At 40.8% G+C, this 21,141-nt stretch overlaps 1 protein-coding gene across 2 annotated transcripts in view; it reads right to left on the bottom strand.

Moving 5' to 3' along the window:
* The window catches only part of eepd1 (endonuclease/exonuclease/phosphatase family domain containing 1), a 55,477-nt gene extending 35,069 nt beyond the window's left edge, over positions 1-20,408 (bottom strand). The window contains exon 1 of one of the 2 annotated variants that reach the window (XM_036566002.1): positions 19,547-20,408. In XM_036566002.1, coding sequence (XP_036421895.1) covers positions 19,547-20,262 — 716 coding nt within the window. In that variant the 5' untranslated portion in view covers positions 20,263-20,408. The remainder of the gene's footprint in view (positions 1-19,546) is intronic. The other variant, XM_036566003.1, reaches the window with a different exon arrangement.
* Positions 20,409-21,141: the final 733 nt, after the last annotated feature.

The following is a 21,141-nucleotide window of genomic DNA, read 5'->3' on the forward strand; positions in this document are numbered from 1 at the left end:
GGCCCTGATCTTTGGGCCTTCAGGCAGCACTGAATTAAAAACAGACATGATTCTGTAGTGGAAATCACTGCATGAGTTTAGAAACACTTCTGAAAACCACTGTCTGTGAAAACAGTTCAGTGCTGCATCCACAAATGCAAGTTAAAACTCTGAAACGCAAAAAAAAGCATATATAAATCCAGAAATGCTGCCACCTTCTTTGGGCCTGAGCTCATTTAAAATGGACTGAGGTGAAGTGGAAATGTGTCCTGTGGTCCGACAAATCAACATTTGAAATTCTTTTTGGAAATCATGGACACTGTGTCCTCTGGGCTAAAGACCACTCAGCTTGTTATCAGTGCACAGTTCAAAAGCCAGTATTCATGATGGTATAGGGGGGCATTAGTGCACATGGTATGGGTGACTGGCACATCTGTGAAGGCACCATTAATGCTGAATGATATATACATGTTTTGGCAACACATGCTGCCATCCAGACGACGTGTTTTTCAGGGAAGGCCTTGATTATTTCAGCAAGACAATGATAAACCACATTCTGCATGTATTACAACAGCATTGCTCTGTATTAAAAGAGTCCAGCTGCTAAACTGGCCTGCCTGCAGTCCAGACCTGTCACCACTGAAAACATTTGGCGCATTATGAAATGAAAAATACGACAAAGGAGACCCTGAACTGATGAGCAGCTGAAATCCTGTATCAAACAAGAATGGAAAACATTTCACTTTCAAAACTACAGCAGTGTCTCCTCAGTTCCCAAACACTTACAGAGTGTTGTTAAAGGAAGAAGAGATGAAAAACAGTGGTAAACACGCCCCCGTCCCAACTTTTTCGCAACAAGTTGTTGGCCTCAAAAAACAATAAAATTTCTCAGTTTCAACATTTGTTGTCTTTGTACAATTTTCAATGAAATATAGGGTTTAAATTATTTTCACATCATTGAATTTTGTTTTTATTTACCTTTTGCACAGCATCCCAACTTTTTGGGAAATGGGGTTGTATATTTTGTTGTCACTTAGAAAATCAACAACATATGTAATCTAACCAGGGGTGTTCTAAGTTTTGCATTTGAGTTAAATGAAAAATTACTTTCTTGTTACTTCAGCTTCCATATAAGATATACACCTACCGGTCATTTCAATAAGGGCATCTCCTGGTTTCTACATTATTTGTAGTTCTACAGTTACAGACTGTAGTCCATCTGTTTCTCTGCATACTTTGTTACCCTGTGGTCAGGACCCCCACAGGACCCTCACAGAGCAGGTACTATTTGGGTGGTGGATCATTCTCAGCACTGCAGTAACACTGATGTGGTGGTGGTGTGTTAGTGTGTGTTGCGCTGGCTCGAGTGGATCAGACACAGCAGTGCTGCTGGAGTTTTTAAACACCTCAGTGTCACTGCTGGACTGAGAACAGTCCACCAACCAAAAATATCCACCCAACAGCGTCATGTGGGCAGCATCCTGTGACCACTGATGAAGGACTAGAGGATGACCAACACAAACTGTGCAGCAGCAGATGAGCTATCGTCTCTGACTTCACATCTACAAGGTGGACCAACAAGGTAGGAGTGTCTGATAGAGTGGACAGTGAGTGGACACGGTGTTTAAACACTCCAGTAATAATACCTGCTCTGGGGTGGTCTGGGGTTTAATACTGGTTGTGTTTCAGTATTTCAGCATGCTGCTTATGAAAAGATGTCTATCAGCATGAGGCAGCTTCTCCGAAAAAGGAGAAGTGAGAGATGTGTGTCAGATGAGTGCTTAGAACACATCTCAGTAAAATAATATCTAAAAAAACAGCCAGTGAGTGAGCCATATGAGCCTGGAGAGTGATGGGCTTCCAGAGACCAAAAACACCACTGCTTCAATCCATCAAAAAGAGGTGGAGGATATCGCACCATCGCTCCAGTTTCCCAAGCACCTGTTGCCAATTACACAAACTCTGCTTTCAGAACAAACTGATAGGTAGTTTGGAAAAGGCAGAAATACAACACTTTATTCTTTAACAGTGCTTGTGACAGATGGAGAAAGAAAATACTACACTGTCTTATTCTGTTTCTTACGACTGTGTTTTAGGGCCACTGTTAATAAAAATAAAAACAGTAGACTTTGAGAAAAAAGTTGTAATATTTTGAGAAAAAAGTCATTTACTAAGACATTAAAGTGGCATTAATCCCAGGAAAGGTCGCAATATTGTGGCCGAAAGGCTTTGCAAAGGGATGGCAGCACCTCCTCGTGTTAAATGAGGGGCGTTGAGTTAGTGGAGTTATAGTTTCATATCTATTTCACCCATAAAGAATTACTTAGTCTCCCTGTCTCTCCTGCACATCAGCACCTGCCTGTTATAGTATAAGAAACGGCTGTGCAGGAAACTGTGTTTATTTAGAATAAAGAGCGAGACGGACTCGGAGGAAACTGTCTGTCTGTTTGTTGAAGGAGAATCGCAGGCAGGGTCATCATGGCTATCTTTGGTTACATCTCCGCACCATTCAAAGAGGGCATGAAGTTTGACGGACAGTGAGAATAATAATCAAAATGATCGATCCACAAAGAGACAGGAGTGAGTGGAACTCCGGCGCCAGTACAGCAACCGAGACCCCAACGCATTATGACAGCAGTCTTGCTACAGTTATCCCACTTTATCCTTGAAATATTCCCACATTTTTTATTCTAAATATTCCAACATTTTTTTCTCGAAATATTATGACTTTTTTCTCGCAATGTTATGACTAAAAATAGTCCACTATTTTTATTTTTATTAACAGTGGCCCTAAAAAGCCATTGTAGTTTCTCTCTATAGGCAAGGCAAGTTTATTTATATAGCACCTTTCAAACACTGCGGTCATTCAAAGTGCCTTACAAATGAGAAAATTCAGAGTCAGAGTTGTTTAAAAAAATAATAAACGCAAAGAGAAAAACAACTAAAAACAACATTAAAAACAAAACATGAAGAAATTAAATTAGGATAGTTAAATAATCAAATGAAAAACTAAAAGTTAGATTAGGATAAAAAAAAGTGCTGTTACAGAGGAAAAAGGGGCTAAAAACGCTAACGGTGTTTAAACTGAGCTGAAAGCTGCACAAACAGGAACGTTTTTGGGGCTGGATTTGAAGTGTCCAGTGTTGGGGCTCTTCTAATGCTCTCCGTCACCTGGTTTCATTTAAGAGCAGCGTAGTGGCTAAAAGCTACTTCTCCATGTTTAGTCTTTAACTGACCAGTTCCTAATGATCTGAGAGTTCTGCTCGGCTCACATCGCTGCAAGATATGAAATAAATATGCTGGTCCTGCACCACTGAGTGACTTATAGACCAGTAATAGTATCTTAAAGTCTATTCTTAGCAATAGTTAGTTGAGAACGTATATTTATTTCCTCCTTTTCCCCAAATATTGTCAAGATATGTTGTGTCTGAAGTTTGCTTCTTTAGTTTTAGCACTGGAGCTACAAGGCTAATGTAGCTAGCAAGTACTGCTACAGTTTTTAGCTATGCGATGTACTTAGTCAACAGATACAATAAACATGGGCAATTAACTACCCTGTTAGAAACTACTAGAACTAGAACAGACCAGCGTATGTTGTGTTTTGGATGCTGGTATGCTGGTCAACCAGCATGATCATGCTGGGTGACTAGCTAAACCAGCACCAGACCAGCACAGAGTTCATGCTGGTCTGTTTTTTCGGCAGGATTCACAACATATTCAACACGCTTCTAAGAGACAGAGGAAAAAATATACTACATAGTCTCATTCCGTTACGTTCTAGAAGCGATAGGTGAAAATTTCCACCCTTTCCCCAAAGTTGTCAATCAGCTTAGGCATGTGTGGTGTCTGAAGTGTACCTATGGTGTTCTTTAGTTTAGCACTGGCACTCCAAAGCTAATGTAGCTAGCAAGTACTGCTACTACTTTTTAGCTATGCAGTGTTCTTAGTCAATAAATAAAATAAATATGGGTGATTACCTTAATAAGTCTCGCCCACATTTAGCCCAGAATTTCTCACAGTTGCCCCCAGATGTTTTAGTCAGGTCACGTTTGGCTCCGCGAGACTAGCTGTCTGTATGACGGCTTTAAATAAAAAGAACCGGTCGTTTCGGTTGTTTTGTATATCAGTGGAGGAGATGCTTGATAGGACTCTGTTGTGTTTGAGGGTTGTGTCCGTGCGTGAGGGTCGTGAGGTTGCGTCCTGTTTTGTAGGACACAGCTGACTCTGTATATTTGATATTCAGGACTGAAGCCCAGAATGTCTGTTTGTGCGGGAGTGTTTGGACATCACACCTCTCGGTGCTGTGCGAAAAATCTCCTGCTGCAGCAGAATGTGGGCTGACCGTGGTGGTGAGTGAGTGAATGTTTGGAAACCTGTATCTCTGGCCACAAACCAGGGCATCTAACAGGGCCACAAACCAGGGCAAAAAACAGGAAAAGTCTCACAATAATGCCCACAGGCAAGGGGAGGTGTTTATGCATAGCAGAGGGTGGCAGCTGCCATAACCCATCATGACAAAAAGTGATCAACAAGCATCAACATGATGCTTATTAAAGCTGATCAGATCTCACAAACTCACACAGATAGGCTGATCCTAAACCTATGACACGGCATGCGGGGGGCACTGGTTGTGTGGGAAACACTCAGGTACTCGACTTGGTTACCCGTTCAACAGGCCTGTATTAAAAGACCAAAGTCACTATGTGGGAAATTCATTAGCTGCACTCCAAAGCAGAGGCAGCAGCCGAGGTAGGGCGGGTCCTCGGTAGGACTGTCCTATGAAGACTCCTCCTTAGTAGCCTAATTGGTCGCACAAATGAAACAAAATAAAGTATGATGTATGGACGAATGATTTAATTAATCAATCATTTTACACTTTATAAGGCAGCAAAGACGAATTTAAGGACTTATACAACTTCCATTTTAAAACGAGCTCTGCTCCGACGTGCTGTTTTATTTTATTCTTCGCCTTTGGCCTTCTAGGCAAGGCCTACCTCGGCTGCAGCCTAGGCTATGGAACACAGCTATTGATAGAGAAAACATAGACCTACTAAATTTACAATACGACAGGCTAACAGGTCAGTGAATCTTTGATTTTACATTTTAACAGGACTGTAAAATGTGACAGTTTTGCCCACATTTGTGAGTATGTATAAAAATTACACTCTGCCTGGTGAGAATTTTCAGCCAATGATGTGACTGAGAAGGCAGAGATAGCAGTTTTTTTCTGCTTGCTAGGCTAGCCACACTTACTGATGTTAGCTAGGTCCGAAAACATCCATCCATCCATCATCTAAACCGCTTATCCTTCTGGGTCGCGGTGGGGTGCTGGAGCCAGCAACCTGTGCGGTACCAGTTACCTGTAGTGTTAGCTCTGTTAGCTCATTAGCTCATCTGAAGAGGCAGAAGAGGCCTTTGTTACTCAGCCCACATAAAAACCTACAAAACGTATTTCTCTGTGTGCTGCTAAACGTTTGCTTTTGCTTTTTATCCTTCTAACAGCAGTATCACCTAAAAAATTAAGCCTACAATCTTTCAGTGGTTCTTTAGTAAAGAAAATGGTTCTATACAGAATCATGAACATGCAAATTACCATTTGCATGATTAAAGGGTTCTTTGCATCGTGAACAGATTCTTCAGATTGATGAAGAACGTGCTGTAGATGAGGTTAAACGTCGCGACGGCTGTCCAGCGCCTACCTCATCGCTCCGACGCAGGAACATCCCGGCTTGTTCGAAGCTCTGTATACTGAGGAGGACATTGCATGTTGTTTCGTTCAGATTGCTTCGTCCTAGTGAGAGAATATTCGGGGCCTCTTTTGAGTGAATCTCCCTGTTTATAGAACCTTTTTGATAACAGTTCTTTAATGCACCGAAAAGGGTTCTTTTATAAGCAATAGTTAGGGGAGAATTTATATGTATTTCCTCTTTTTCCCCAAATTTTGTCAAGATTTTCTTGGTGTCTGAAATTTGCTTCTTTAGTTTAAGCACTGGCGCTATAAGGCTAATGTAGCCAGCAAGTACTGCTACAGTTATTAGCTGTGTGATGAACTTAGTCAACAGATTCAATAAACATGGGCAATTAACTACCCTGTCAGGAAAACCAGCAAGGACCATTCTTCTATGGTTACAAGGTCAAGCTTGTACCAGTAGAAAAACCCTTTTCGGTGTTGTATACGACCCATTTTCAAAAATGTTCTATATAGAACCATCTATAGCACATTCTTCATCAATCTGAAGAAGCATTTCACAATGCAAAGAACCATTTAATCATGCAAAGGGTTCTTTGCGTGTTCATGACTCTATATAGAACCGATTTCTCCACTAAAGAACCCTTGAAAAACCACCATTTTTAAGTGTGTACATTTGGAGAAAACAGTGTAAGCTGTATTTTCTCCAGCTGCTCCATAATCCAGACCCAGCACTCTGCATTATTACTGAGGAGTGAAGCTGGGATGTAGACACACACATCACACCCATTAGAGCCGCACTGAGGCCTGCACACCATCAACCTGACCACACATACGCACAGACACACTAATAACATTCATTAACCTTTACACTCTCTCCTTCATCTGACTGCACCCCCCACCCCGCCACCGGCTAACAGCAACACTGTTTCATCATTTCACTGTAATCTGTCGTGGATTACTGATGTGGGCAGATAAGACTGATTCAGTTACAGCGCTAATCTAGCATTTCAGCCCAGCCGCTCATCACTGCGTCTCTCAAAGCTTTACAACAGCAGCAAAGGCCACTGTTCTCCAATCTAACTTATCTCGGGGCAGAACAGAGGATTCAGACTAAAATCAGACTGATATCATTTATGTACAGAACATGCCTGTAATATTACTCACAGATTTGTAGAGTTTAACAAGAAAGAAAAAGAAAAAGAGACTTACATCACAACAGCTGACCACAGAAGATGAGGTGTATACAGCGTCCTGCACTGTAAACAGTAAATGTTGGGAAATTGCCTTATTTTTTCTTATAATTTTCTAAAAAATTGTTCTTTTAACAAATTAATTTTAATTCAGGTCTAAAATTTAATTTTTTCAACTTAAAGCCTAATTTGCATAATTCTAAAGTGCATAGGTAGTACATAAATTCGCATGAACAGGCTCAAAAGGTAATTTATTCTAATATTATTAACAGTAATATTAAGTAATATGTAATATAGAGTAATATTTGCTAGAATATAGAGTAATATTTGCTAGAAATGTGCTAATATTTGCTATTTAGTTTCTTTTCTTGAAATTTAAATTGTTTAAATAAAATATTAGTTGGTTAAAAATTAAGTAAACTTGCTTACCAACTATTATAATACACGTTTAAATGTCAAGTAGGGCCCAACTGATATGAAAAGTGTTACCAATACACATTTTAAGGAGCTAAAAAATCTGATAACCAATACAACTGGTAATTTTATAAAGAAAAAAGATAAATTGAAAGAAAAAAAAGAGAAAAATTACTCTCAAACTGCTGTAGTTAAACAGTGCTTTACTGACTGATATACCTCAGTTGTCAATTTGTACTGCATTTGTAAACATTGTGTGAACATTTGATGAAAAATAGACAGAAATGCTCCAAAATTGATATAAAATCCCAGTATATTAAATTTTGCCTGAAAGCTGCTGATGCAGACCTGACAGCGACTGTATTCTATTTATTTCCTTTTATTGCACTCAGATTCTTTATTTCTTTGATTTTATATTATTTAATCATTTTTTTATATCATGTAAAGATGTAAAGATAAAAGTACATTTCAGCTTGAGTAGAAGTGCAACAAACTGCCTGAGTGCTGAGTAATTTATAGAACTTCTTGGTCCATTCAGCGTCTGTCAGTGCAGGAACTGAAGTTTCTATGACCCTATTCTTCTCTTTTGGGGCTAAAATAGTGATACTTAAAAAAAAAAAAAACAGCTAAAAGTACTAAATAAATAAAGACTGAATTCCTTCTGTAAACACTCACTCATCACTGAGCGCTTACACTGCAAAAAACAAGAAAAAACAAAATTAAAACAATATATTGGCAAATGAAAGAATCTTAAGTTTAGTCAATACATCTATATTTCTCATTATGAGACTGTTATAAGAGTATTTTCTATTTCTATACATTTTACTTTTTTTGTTCTGAGTAATTTTACGTAGTCAATTTGTGATACTTTAAATTTTTTTTTACTTAAAATTGTCTTATTCCATTGACAGATACATTTTTTTAAAGCATTTTTTAAACTAGATAGGAAATACAAGATGCTTTCACTTGCCCAGATATCATTTATAAATACTCTCTTTTTAAGACATTCTACTGGATATGTGTAGTTTAAGACAGTTTATAAGAACAGACGCTGTGTGTCCTGTTTTTGTTTTCTTTACTAGAAGCAGTTGGTGCGTATTATCACACACAGCCTTTACTCACCTGGACAGGAGAGACACACACACACACAAAAACACACACACACACACACACACACACACACACACACACACACACACACACACACACACACACATACACACACATTCAAATTGGAGTTATTTTACAGCTTGTTTTTTGGAGAGTAATGTAACAGTCTGTCTATATTTCAGCTGAAGTAGCAGAGCAGAATAAAATGAGGAATAATACTGTGATGGTGATGAAATAGAGAGAGAGAGAGAGAGTGTGTGTGTGTGTGTGTGTGTGTGTGTGTGTGTGCGTGCGTGCGCGTCATCTGAACACTCACTGGCTGAACAATCAGACAGGCTCTTTTAACTTTCTCTAAATGCTGCAGTCGGCGAAACAGTAAAACTCTGTGTGGCTGCTGCATTTCTATGTTTTCTAAGATAAATAGACAAGTGGATAGATAGATAGATGGATGGATGGATGATAGACAAGTGGATAGATAGATAGATAGATAGATAGATAGATAGATAGATAGGTAGATAGATAGACAGACAGACAGATAGATGCATGGATGACAGATGAATAGACAAGTGGATAGATAGATAGACAGATAGATAGACAAGTGGATAGACAGATAGATAGATAGATAGACATATAGATGGATAAAGTGGATGGATAGATAGATACACAGGCGTTAATCCATCCATCCACCCACCCATATCATCCATCCTTCCTATCCCTATCAGAAACGCAGCAGGTAAAGGAGTTTCAGTCTTCGGTCAGCGTTACTGTCCTAACATCCCTCCCTGCAGCGTGAGCGGATGCAGGACTCCTGTGAGTAAACAGAGCTGAACAGAGTCAGAGCCTCGGCTGCTCTGGAAGTGAGTCAGACTGTTTGTGTTAGGGAGCGTGTGCGCGGGGTTACTGCAGGGCGTTCGAGAGTGAGCTGGTGCTGCTGAACTGCAGTAACCTCAGAGCCGCTGCTTCCCTTTGGCCTGCATGCTTACGGCAGTTCAGGGTGTGCCGCCTTCACTTCTGCCATTAAGTAAGTCCTCCTGATTGCTGGTTACTCCGGGTCAGAGCGATCCCAGCAGAGATCAGCTTCCCAATTAAGAGTCTAATCATGGTAGCAATGAGAGCTTGTAGCCCCCCAATTAGCACTGCTCTAAGTGCATGTCTACATCACCACATGTTCGCCTCAGACCGTGTGGAGGTGTTCGTGTGGTCTCTGACACCGTGTGACACACTGTCATCTATACAGTATCCCACAGTAAGATGTCACGGTTTGAGGTGAACGTGTGATGATTTAGAGGCGTAGTTTGATGCTAATTGGTGGGCTGTAAGCTTCCATTCCCTGTTAGCCACGTTAGCCTCACAGCTCCAAAGAGTGAAACTGCAGACGTTTGATCAGCTGCTGGTTCTCCAACGGGAGCAGTCTGGTGACCTGACGTGACCCCAGCCCTCGCAAAGAACACAGTCTGAACGGAAAAAGCTATAAAACTGAGAGCAAAGCAGACAGATAACAGCGATGCTGACCACTCTTTCCTTCTTCATCCTCTCTCGTTTTCTTTCTCTCTCTAAACCTTTTTTTTCCTGACTCCTTTCTTTCTCTCCTCTCTCTCCCTCTCTCTTTCCTTTTCTTTCTCTAACACTTCCTTTCTTTCTCCTACTATCTCCCTTCACTCTCTCTTTCATCTCTACCCCTTTTTGTCTTTTTCTCTCTTACTCTTTCCTTCTTTCTCCTTCTCTCTCCTTCACCTTTTCCTTCTCTTTCTCTCACCCTATGTTTTTTCTTTCCCCTTCTCATTTTCTCTCACCTCTCGACTTTTCTTCTCACTCTTTCCTACTTTCTCTCTCTCTCCCCCTCTCTCCACTCTCTCATTCATCTCTACCCCTTTTTGTCTTTCTCTTTCTCTCTCTCTCCCTCCACTCTGTCTTTCATCTCTACCGCTCTTTTTGTCTTTCTTTCTCTCTCACTCTTTCCTTCTTTCTTCTTCATCTTTTCCTTCGCTCTTTCTCTCACCCTTTCTTTTTTCTTTCCCCGTCTCTCTTCCTCCACTCATTTTCCCTCACCCCTGCCCCCTCTTTTTGCTTTTTCCTCTCACTCTTTCCTTCTTTCTCCTTCTCTCTCCCTCTCAGCGTTGCTGTGCTGAATGCTGATGGTGTTCAGCTGGCTGTGGACGAGTGTGGAGTCGCTCTCTTCGTCAGCATCTTTGCTGTGAGAGACGCTGTTTTGGTCTTTTCAGCGATAAAGAAGTGTCATTATTCATATTGGAGTTAAAGGAACTGCAGGTCAGTCACATCTCAGATCTCTGTTCATCCAGTCTGAGCAGAGGAGAACAGAGCGAGGTCAAAGAGGAAGAAGCAGAAATGCTGATAAGCAGATTTACTCACATGACGGCCGTCAGTGCAGCCGAGCTAAGAGGTTAAAAGAGGTAAAACTGACCGCTGAACAGGACAAACCACATGACACAGTGACAGGCCACTTTATTTAGAGAAAAGATAGAACAGCTGACCTTTTGACCAGTTCCTCATGTGCTGCACTGATCTGTCCAGTGACAGAGTGATGATGTCCAAGGCAGAGCAGTAACCTATCAATCTAATTATCAATCAATCCATTCAACCATTCATCCATCACCGATCGATCTATCCTCCAACCAGCACCCATCCATCCATCATCCACTTGTCTATTCGTCTATCTATCCATCTATCCATCCATCTATCTATCATCCATTCACTTGCGTATTCATCTATCATCCATCTATCCACTTATCTATTCATCCATCCATTCATTTGTCTATTCATCTATCATCCATCCATGCACTGACCTGGCAATCTATCTGTCTGTCTATCCATATATCATCCATACATCCACTTCTATATTCATCCATCATCTATCTATCTATCCATCATCCATCTATCCATCAATCCATCATCCATTTATCCATTCATCCACTTGTCTATTCATCCACCATCCATCCATCCATGCATTGATCTGTCTATCTATACTTTTATCTATCCATCTGTCTATCTATCTATTGTTCTGCAAATAATGGTTTGAAGACGCATTGTGGTGTTGATACAGTCAGTGCACTGTAATGTATTTAGTTGCAGTATTAGACATTAGAGTTAATATGAAACAGTAACACAGTAATATCGTTTTGAAGGCAGTCATTTTCTATCAAAGTACAGATCAGATATTCTACTAATCCAAATATTCCAATAAATAATTTGGCTGTGCCACCCTTTAGTGCACTCTAGCCCTCCTTGTGCTACTCATGTAAAATCCTGGACACGCCACTGTTTATTATTACAACTAATCACTGCTAATTCACTGAGACGTAATGACCTTTTTAAACAGAGCTTAATCAAGACACTGTGACAGTCCTACAGGCTGTTCTGCAGGTGTAGATGGAGCTGACCGATAAAGATGACCTCAGCTGTGGGTTAATGCTGAGGCTGTGTTCGAACTAGCACACTGTGTACTGTGTACTGCATCAGTATATACTAAACACTGCGTGCTCAAACAGTAGTATAGAGTACAGTATCCAGTATGCGACACAAACCGTGTGCTGTATTACAGGAAAGGGGTGGGACTAGCCTGCCAACCTCAGGCACTGAGCCAATCAGACCAGCTCAAGATCAGCCTCACTTTCCTTACCCCTCCAATCACTGCTGAGCAAGCGTTGCTTTCAGCATTTATGTTCTGGTCGAGAGATGGGCCTGTGTGCCTTTTAAAATACTCCCCCTTATACCATGATAGAGTGCAGATGTTGTTTTCTATCCATTTTCAAAGCTACAAATAAACCTAAAAAATGCTGTGGATTGGTCTGTGTGGGAAACCAGTTTTTCACTGTTAGAGAGTCGTTTCATTTTCATTACATTGGATACATACTTGGTAATATAAGCTAGTCTGACTGTATAATAGCAGTGTGACTCCACACAGGAGCCTGAAAAGCCGATGCTGAGCAGATCAATCAGTTACTGTTTTACCCACATTATGCAGAAAGTTAACCTTTAAATAGTCAAGTCAAGTCAGTTTATTTATGTAGCGCTTTTTACAACAGGTGTTGTCACAAAGCAGCTTTATAGACAAATCCGGGTCCGAGCCCCCATGAGCGTCACCAAACAGTGGCAGGGAAAAATCCCTAAGAGCAAGAGGAAGAAACCTTGAGAGGAACCAAAACTCAAAAGGGGAACCCATCCTCCTCTGGTCAACATCGGATAGCAAACAGTGTTAGTATAAAATATTAGAATCCATCTATCTATCCATCATCCATCTATCCACTTGTCTAGACAAATAGACAAAGCAAGCCCAACTCAAGACCAGCAGAGAAAGCTGGTGCGGCTCCAGTGTGACACTGAGTGCAGCAGCATTTTGTCAAATTTCTTTCATTTTGCCGTTTTTAATGTATAGAAGAAATGCTGAATGTCCTCCTGGAGTGCCTGCAATGCATTTTGGGATGCAGTATCTCATGGAGATAGTTCTGGCAGCGTACTGGAAAAATTTGTCAGAGCAGTACGTCACCCGGGTATCTTTGGCGTATTGCAGAGATTCATGTTGTTCACATACTGTACACTACTTACTACTTTTGGGCAGAGTCAGTATGTGAGTAGTATGTAGTGGGCTATTTCCAACACAGCCTGAGACTGTGACAGTGCTGTGGAATGGAGTGCTGTTATGACAGTTACGTGCTTTACAGCAATAACACAGGGAACACTCTGTAACTAATACCAACCAGCCAGCGTTCCTATCTAAAGACACCCCTCACACACATACCAGTGCATAATAAATCCGTCATGAAAAGCAGGAGACTGCTGAGCCCAGTCAGTGCTCAATGAAGACCATCAGTGAAAAACAACAAAAGGTCTACATAATTCTATCATTCAGAGTGGTTTGGTGTGAAATGGTGTATTTTTGAGACTCAAGATGTCTTTACAGTGGTGAAGATAGGAACCAGGGGTCACCATGACTACAACAGCTTTACATGGAATCTTGATGATGGTAAAACAGTGGAAAATCTGACAAAATACATTTCCTTTGGGGTCTGTTTTGCCTCACAACACCCTGCATGTATCCCTCCACCATGAATGGATTAAAAAATCTATAAAATTTAGGCCAAAACATCCTTAAAACTATGGTAAACAGTGTCTCAGGCATCAGGCAGTGAATTCATAACCATTTAATGTAATAACTTTCTGTGAGGGAGCTTTTAGAGGTGGACGTCTGGTTCCTATCACCACCACTGTGAACAATTCTGACTCTCCTGAACAGAGCATTTCACACCAAACCACTCTGAATGACTCTGTTCACATCTTAATCATTTAATTAGGCAGAAATCCCCCCTTAAGCCTAAACTGAGTCTCTGAATACAGGCCCTCAACCTATGTCATGCAATTAGGACTGACAGTATTGAGTACATGACTAATTGAGTAATCTTCTGATTGTTATGATGATTAATCAAGTAATCAGAGTTTTGTAAGAGGATAAAAACAATAAAAATGTATGTATTTGAACAATAACAAACCATGCCGAGAGATTTCTACACATTTTACTAGAAAAGGATAAATAAGGAAGACTTTAAAAAGAATTTTAAAATAAATAAACATATATATAATATATAAAGTATGATATAACAGTATATAAAGGGGTGTGTCCATCAGGATGCATCCTCTTACTGTAAGAGAAAGCAGTTTAAAGTGTAAATTATGCATTATCAAGATACACATTGTTGAATTCAAATTTTAAATCGATGATTTTTTTAACCAAATGAGTTTTTTATTTTTATGCACCTGATTGATTTTTATATGTCCTGTGTCTTTTTTACAACCCCATTTCCAAAAAAATTGGGACACTGTGCAGAACGTAAATAAAAATAAAATGCAATGATGTGCAAATCATGTAAACCATATTTTTAAAGGAAAATACTACAAAAACAACATATCAAATGTTGAAATTGGGAAATTTGATTTATTTATTTTTTAAATATATGCCAATTTTGAATTTGATGCCAACAACATGTTCCAAAAAAGTTGGGATGGGGGCCTGTTTACCACTGTGTTTCATCACCTCTTCTTTTAACAACACTCTGTAAGCGTTTGGGAACTGAGGAGACACTGCTGTAGTTTTGAAAGTGAAATATTTTCCCATTCTTGTTGGATACAGGATTTCAGCTGCTCAACAGTTCAGAGTTCATGTAATACATTCGGAATGTGGTTTATCATTGTCTTGCTGAAATAATCAAGGCCTTCTCTGAAAAAGACGTCGTCTGGATGGCAGCATATGTTGCCAAAACATGTATATATCGTTCAGCATTCATGGTACCTTCACAGATGTGCCAGTCACCCATGCCATGTGCACTAATGCACCCCTACACCATCATGAATACTGGCTTTTGAACTGTGCACTGATAACAAGCTGAGTGGTCTTTAGCCCCGAGGACACAGTGTCAACTGATCACTGCTGAATTAAAAATGTAACTGACAGTTTTAACCCGAAGGTCTTTATGCTTCTGATTTTTACGTCTAGTGTGTCCCATGTTCTTCAGATTAAAAGATGTGTTTACATCTCCGTGCAAAGCGATAACTAATGACTGCTGATTCACCATGAACATACTGAAATAAACCTCCAGCCCATTTATCTGCTTGTGTCATCCATAAATTCCTGGCACCTTGTGTGACTTTCGTCATGCGTTTAAAAGCCTGAGAAAAACACGACCAGCACACCAAACACTTATTTGCTTGAGTCAATGTTTTGAACTCTAACTTAAACACAAGCAGGTCCGACTGGAGCCGTCACTGCACTCACACATCTGCTTACAGCACAGAGCAAACACGCATTACAGCCGGCGCTATTGCTACATTACAGGACGCTGATGGCTCAGCCTAGTCTGAGACTGATCTGGCACTCTGTCCACTGTACAGCTTTATGTCAGTATCGATTACATGAGTAATCAAGTAATCTACTGATTATGTTGATGATTAATCGAGTCTGCAGAGGTTGAACAAAAGAATGAATAATAAAAATGGACGTGAGTGAATGATAAACCACGCAGAGACTCCAAAATACATAACTGGATAAAGCTAAACTATGAAGCCATTAACCCTTGTGTGGTGTTCAGGTCTGTGGGTCCCATTTTCAATGTTTACCAAAAGAAAAAATGATGTGATTTATTATTATTTCAACCTCAGATTCTTAGCCTTTGCTCATTTTCTGTGAAAAGCATATAAAATAACCCATTTTCAGTGTCTTCACTCTGTTCACCCCCACACATTTATATTACACATGTGGTGTTGGGTGAACCTGCGGGGAGTAAAAGTGTGGAGGTGCTGTGTCCTTCACTCTGTTCTCCTTCTACATGGCCTGCTGTTAGTGTGTGTGTGTCTGTGTGTGTCTGTGTGTGTATGTGTTTGGACAGGCTGCTGACTGGCTACAGCTGCTAAAGGAGAACCCTACGCTGGCCACTTGTGATATTTTAAACATCTGGTATTTTTACATAAACTGTTATGGCTGTATTGATTTAAAAAACAATGATGTGGTGGGTCCAGCAGACCACTGAGTAACAAACACATCAACACCACACAAGGGTTAAAAAGACTACATCATATATATGCATACAACATTATATATGGGTAAAAATGCATACAAATGTGTGTCCTTTAGGCTGTTTCTGACTGTAAGAGAGATCAGTAGGAGAGTTTAAAATATGCACCGTCATCATGCAAACTGACAACTAATCACATAATAATGACAGCTGAAAATAAATCAGAATCAGACCTGGGGGCAAAAATATCACATCATTTTATTCAACATTTAACTTTCTGTACGGCACTAAAGCCAATTAAACAGGACTAATTATGGTCTCTTTTCGATCCAACATCAAAGTTGTTCAGTGTTCTTTAAATACAGACAATACTATGATATACTCACAAAAGCACACTGTCTATCACAGTAACAACATTTATCACAATAACCATACAATATCGTCATATTGCCCATCCCTAATGTGGTCATAACACAATCTCACACATTGGCTTTTTTGAACACTTTTTAGCAGAATTTGTGTGCCATCATTTATAACAACATCTCTCTCTCGTGCTCTCTCTTGCACATCCTTCTGCAAAGTTTAGTGCACAATTTCTAATTATTTATTTTAATATATTGAAAAAAACTCATAACTTTTGCACAGAGCACATTTTATATTTAGTTTTTTCCAAATATGTTAAAGAAAATAAACGGTAATTGTGCATTAAAATGTGCAGAAGTGTGTCTCTGTGGAGGACGTGTTCACTTATTTACACTAAGAAAATCAACAACATGTGTCATTTGACCAAGAGTGCACAAACTTTACATATGACTGTGTCTCTTTACCTATTTGTCACTTTTCTTGTGATGCAAGATGTCAGAAAACGATAGACTAACAACCAGGAGCAGCTACACTCTAACCCCCATGTGTCAAACACAAGGCCCGCAGGCCAAGTCAGGCGCATGACACAGTCCTATTGGGCCAAATTAATTTTATTTTCGATTCTTATTAGCCTGTTTCACCCCGAGATGCACTACGGTCCCCAGCATGCACTGCAACATAGTGTGCGTTTTGACCCACAACAACAATCTATGGGCCAGCAGTTACACAAAAAGAAAAGATGCCTGGTGTCCAGTTCAAGCCAATAGGCAGTTTAAAAAAAAAATTAATTAAATGTAATTTTTTTATTTAGAATTATTTATTTTATTACAGTAAATTATTATTTTTGAATAAGTACTTAGTGCATATTTTGCTGTTGCGGTTTTGGCATATTTTTAATAAACAATGGCTCATTCGGGTCAAGGCGAAATGAGTAAAAATGAAATAAAAGCACAGCTGGACGACAGATTTGCTGAGATTTTTTAATATGGCCCTTTTAGTATTTCTGCTCTAACCTCACCATAATCATCATAAACAGACTGCTGCCAATTAATAACTGCCAGTTTTGTGTTGTTCACCTTTTTTCCTTTATCCTGCTGAGATTACACTTGCAGTTTTATGCTAAATAAACAACTGAATATTTGAACAACTCATGATTAAATACTTTTACAATTACTTCTTAAAGGATTTAAACAAAAATCTGGACAAACCTTTGAGTGGTCATCTGCTTACCTACAACCTGCCCATAACATTATGTCACTCGCTCTGAATGTCTGGATTAAATCAGGTAAAAAGCAGAAGTGGGTCTTTTAAACGTGCTCCATCTCACCTTTCTGTTCAGCTCAGCAGTGCAAATATCACCGATCGGTCGGCTCAGTGTTGCTGACAATGTGCTGCATGTGGCTGTTCACAACAGTAGAGCCCCTGTCCTGTACATTTCCCCTGCTCTAACACACCTGATCCAACCAACCAGCACAGTAACAAGACTTTAAATGGTGTGTGAATGTTTAGAATGAAGAAAGTAGTGAAAAATAGCAAGCATGTGTCTTGGGGTGTGGATTTTTCCTTATTTTTTCAAAGCATGCATGTCAGGAAAGAGTAAAACTAGCAGCCTGGAACGTTTTTTTTGTGTATGCATATCATTATTTACAACAACGTGCACGTCAAGATATAGACGACTAGCAATCAGGCTTATTTGGGAGCTGATATGGGACTTTTTTGCTGTGCGTGCAACAACCTGCTTATCAGGAATGAAGAAAGTACCAATCAGATGCATTTTGGAGCAGATTTGTTTCTGCTTGTACTTCACTCTGTCCTGCACGTCCTGCTCGGATTGATTAGAGTGATTCACTATTATTTTATAAAGGGAAAAAACCGACTGCACAATCTTTTGAGTGGTCATCCACCCATAAATTCATCGCATTCACTTGCTTGTTTTAAGCCATGATGTCATTTATAGTAACGTGCATGCTGAAGATGAAGAAAACTAGTAATGAGTTGTATTTCTGGATAGAGTTTGCATGCTGCACGATGCATGCGGCCATTTGCAACAACATGAGGGTCAAGGAGGAACAAGACTAACAATCAGATGCAGCTGGGATGAGAAAACGTTTCACTGTGACGCAAGATGTTGTTTACTATGAAATGCTTAACAGAAAGTGGACAAATGAGCAATGGGGAGCAGGTTTCTACACCCTTTAGTAAAGAAATGGTTCTATAAAGAACCATGAACACATAAAGAATCCCCTTGCTTGATTAAAGGGTTCTTTGCATGGTGCCATGGTTCTTCAGTGACGGAGAATGTGCCAAAAGGGTTCTTCTACTGTTACACGCTTGACATCGTAACAACAGAAGGACGCTTTTGGATGCTATATAGAACCCTTTCAAAAAGGTTCTAGATAGCACCGTCTACAGCACATTCTGGAGAATTCTTTCATGATGCGAAGAACATTTTAATCATGCAAAGGGTTTTTTGAGTGTTTATGGTTCTTTATAGAACCATTAACTTTACTAAAGAACCTTTGAAGAGTGTGGCTTTTGTTTGGAACCTAGCAGGCAAAAACAAACAAACAAACAAGCAAACAAACAAAATATGTTCCTATGTTTTACCTTTATATCTCAATGTTTATTACTCTTTTCAGTCTTTTCTTCAGACTCAGCTTGTGCTCCGTGTCAGTGCTGTGGTCAGTGCTGAGGAACTGACCAAAGTTATTGAAGTTATTCTCATTTATTAGTTATTCAACAATTCGGAATCAATAACATTATTCTAATCTACTGCCCTGTTCAGCTTCACAGCAGTTAGCACTCTTAAAAAAGACGGTTCTTCAAGGGTTCTTTAGTAAAGACATTGATTCTATATAGAACTATGAACACTCAGAGAACCCTATGCATGCTTAAAAGGTTCTTTGCATGGTGAAATAGTTCTTCAGATTGATGGAGAATGTGCTGTATATGGTTCTATACAGTACCAAAAAGGGTTCTTTTATTGTGACAAGCTTGACTTCACAACAATAGCAGAACCCTTTTTGATGCTATATAGAACCACATACAATTCTTTGAGTGTTCATGGTTCTATATAGAACCAAAGAGTTCCACATGTTCCTATGTTTTACCTTTTTATCTCAATGTTTATTACTCTTTTCAGTCCTGGTTCTCTGTTCTAGCGCTCAGCCACACAGCAAAAGAGGGTGACCCTCTATGTACTCTGAGTGTAAACAAAGACTGATTGATTGATTGATTGACTGACTGACTGAAACAAAAACTCAAAAAAGAACACTCACCCGTTCTCCAGCAGGGTCATGCACACCACCTCCCTGACCCCGGGGTTGTTGGCCTTGTCGCTGGAGCAGCGCTGCAGGTCCCACGTGGCCACGCGCATCAGGGGCTTCCCGTGGCGCGCGCGCTCCTGAGCCTGCACCCCATCGGGACGCGATGACGCCATCTGTTCCGGCCCCCCGGGAGGCAGGCTGTCGGTGGGGCTGGCTCTGCTGCTGCTGTGCGGCTGGCTGTGGGTGTTGTGGTCGGTGGTGGAGCTGAACTCAGCACTGACTCCGTTGCCCGGCGCGCTGGAGGACAGCGAGGAGGAGGAGGATGAAGATGAAGGCGGAGATCCTCCTCTTCCACCTCCTGCCTTGCTGCTCACGCAGATCTCCGGCTTCACGAGCTGCAGCCTAGCCGCCCCTACCCCGCTCACGAGCGCCAGGTCCTCCACCCTCCTGAAGCCGCCGATGCGCGCGCGGTGCTGCACGATGTTGCGCGCGAGAGCCCGCGTCACTCCGGGCAGGGTCATGAGCTCCTCCTCGGTGCACGAGTTGATGTCCAAACACTGATGCTGGTGCTGCTGCTGTTGTTGTTGTTGTTTATCTTGTTGTTGTTGTTGTTGTTGCAGCTGCTGTTTCACTAGAACATCGCTGAAGTTGCACGCGGCGCTCAGTTTGCGCCCCAGCTCGCTGGGGTCGCGCGGGATGGAGCGGTGGCACCCCAGACTGCCCCCCATGGCACTGAAGACCCCTAAAACAGCGCGCTCGGCATAGCACGTGTGCTCCGTCCAGCTGTGTCAAACCGCTCCGCGCGCCTCTCTCTACTCTCTTCCTACAGCGCGAGACTCTCAACAGCACGACTTTTGTAGAACTGAAGCGCTGCTTCTGGGAGCGCGCGGAGTCATGCAGAGGAGGCGGGGCTTCGATATAAGTGTCACGCAGAAAGGGGCGGGACTTCAACGTCAGAGTCATTACTTAAGAACGGGGCCTCGGCACCAGAGTCACTAGAAGGGGCGTGGTCTCTTTTCAGGGAACCTCTGGGGGCGTGGCCTTTGACCGTGCCGGGGTGTGGCATCTTTTCAGGGTCACGCAGAAGGGGCGTGGCTTCCAGCGCTGTTGGATTCAGCTTCACAACAGTTAGCACTCTTAAAAAGGATGGTTCTTCAAAGGTTCTTTAGTAAAGACATGTTTCTATATAGAACTATGAACACTCAAAGAACACTTGCATGCTTAAATGGTTCTTTGCATGGTGAAATGGTTCTTCAAATTGATGGAGAATGTGTTGTGGTTCTATACAGTACCAAAAAGGGTTCTTCTATTGTTACAAGCTTGACTTCACAACAATAGCAGAACCCTTTTTGATGATATATATATAATCACATACAATCAGAAGAACCATTTCACCATACAAAAGGTTCTTTGAGTGTTCATGGTTCTATATAGAACCATATATTCACCAAAGAACCCTTGAAGAACCATCTTTTTTAAGAGTGTTGGACACTAATCTGTAATTAAAAATGAAGAAATGTTAAATGTGTCCAGACTGGTGAACAAATCAGTACTCACTTAAAAAAGATGGTTCTTCAAGGGTTCTTTGGTAAAGGAAAAGGTTCTAC

Source organism: Colossoma macropomum, unplaced genomic scaffold, assembly GCF_904425465.1.
Source record: "Colossoma macropomum unplaced genomic scaffold, Colossoma_macropomum, whole genome shotgun sequence".
Lineage (NCBI taxonomy): Eukaryota > Metazoa > Chordata > Actinopteri > Characiformes > Serrasalmidae > Colossoma > Colossoma macropomum.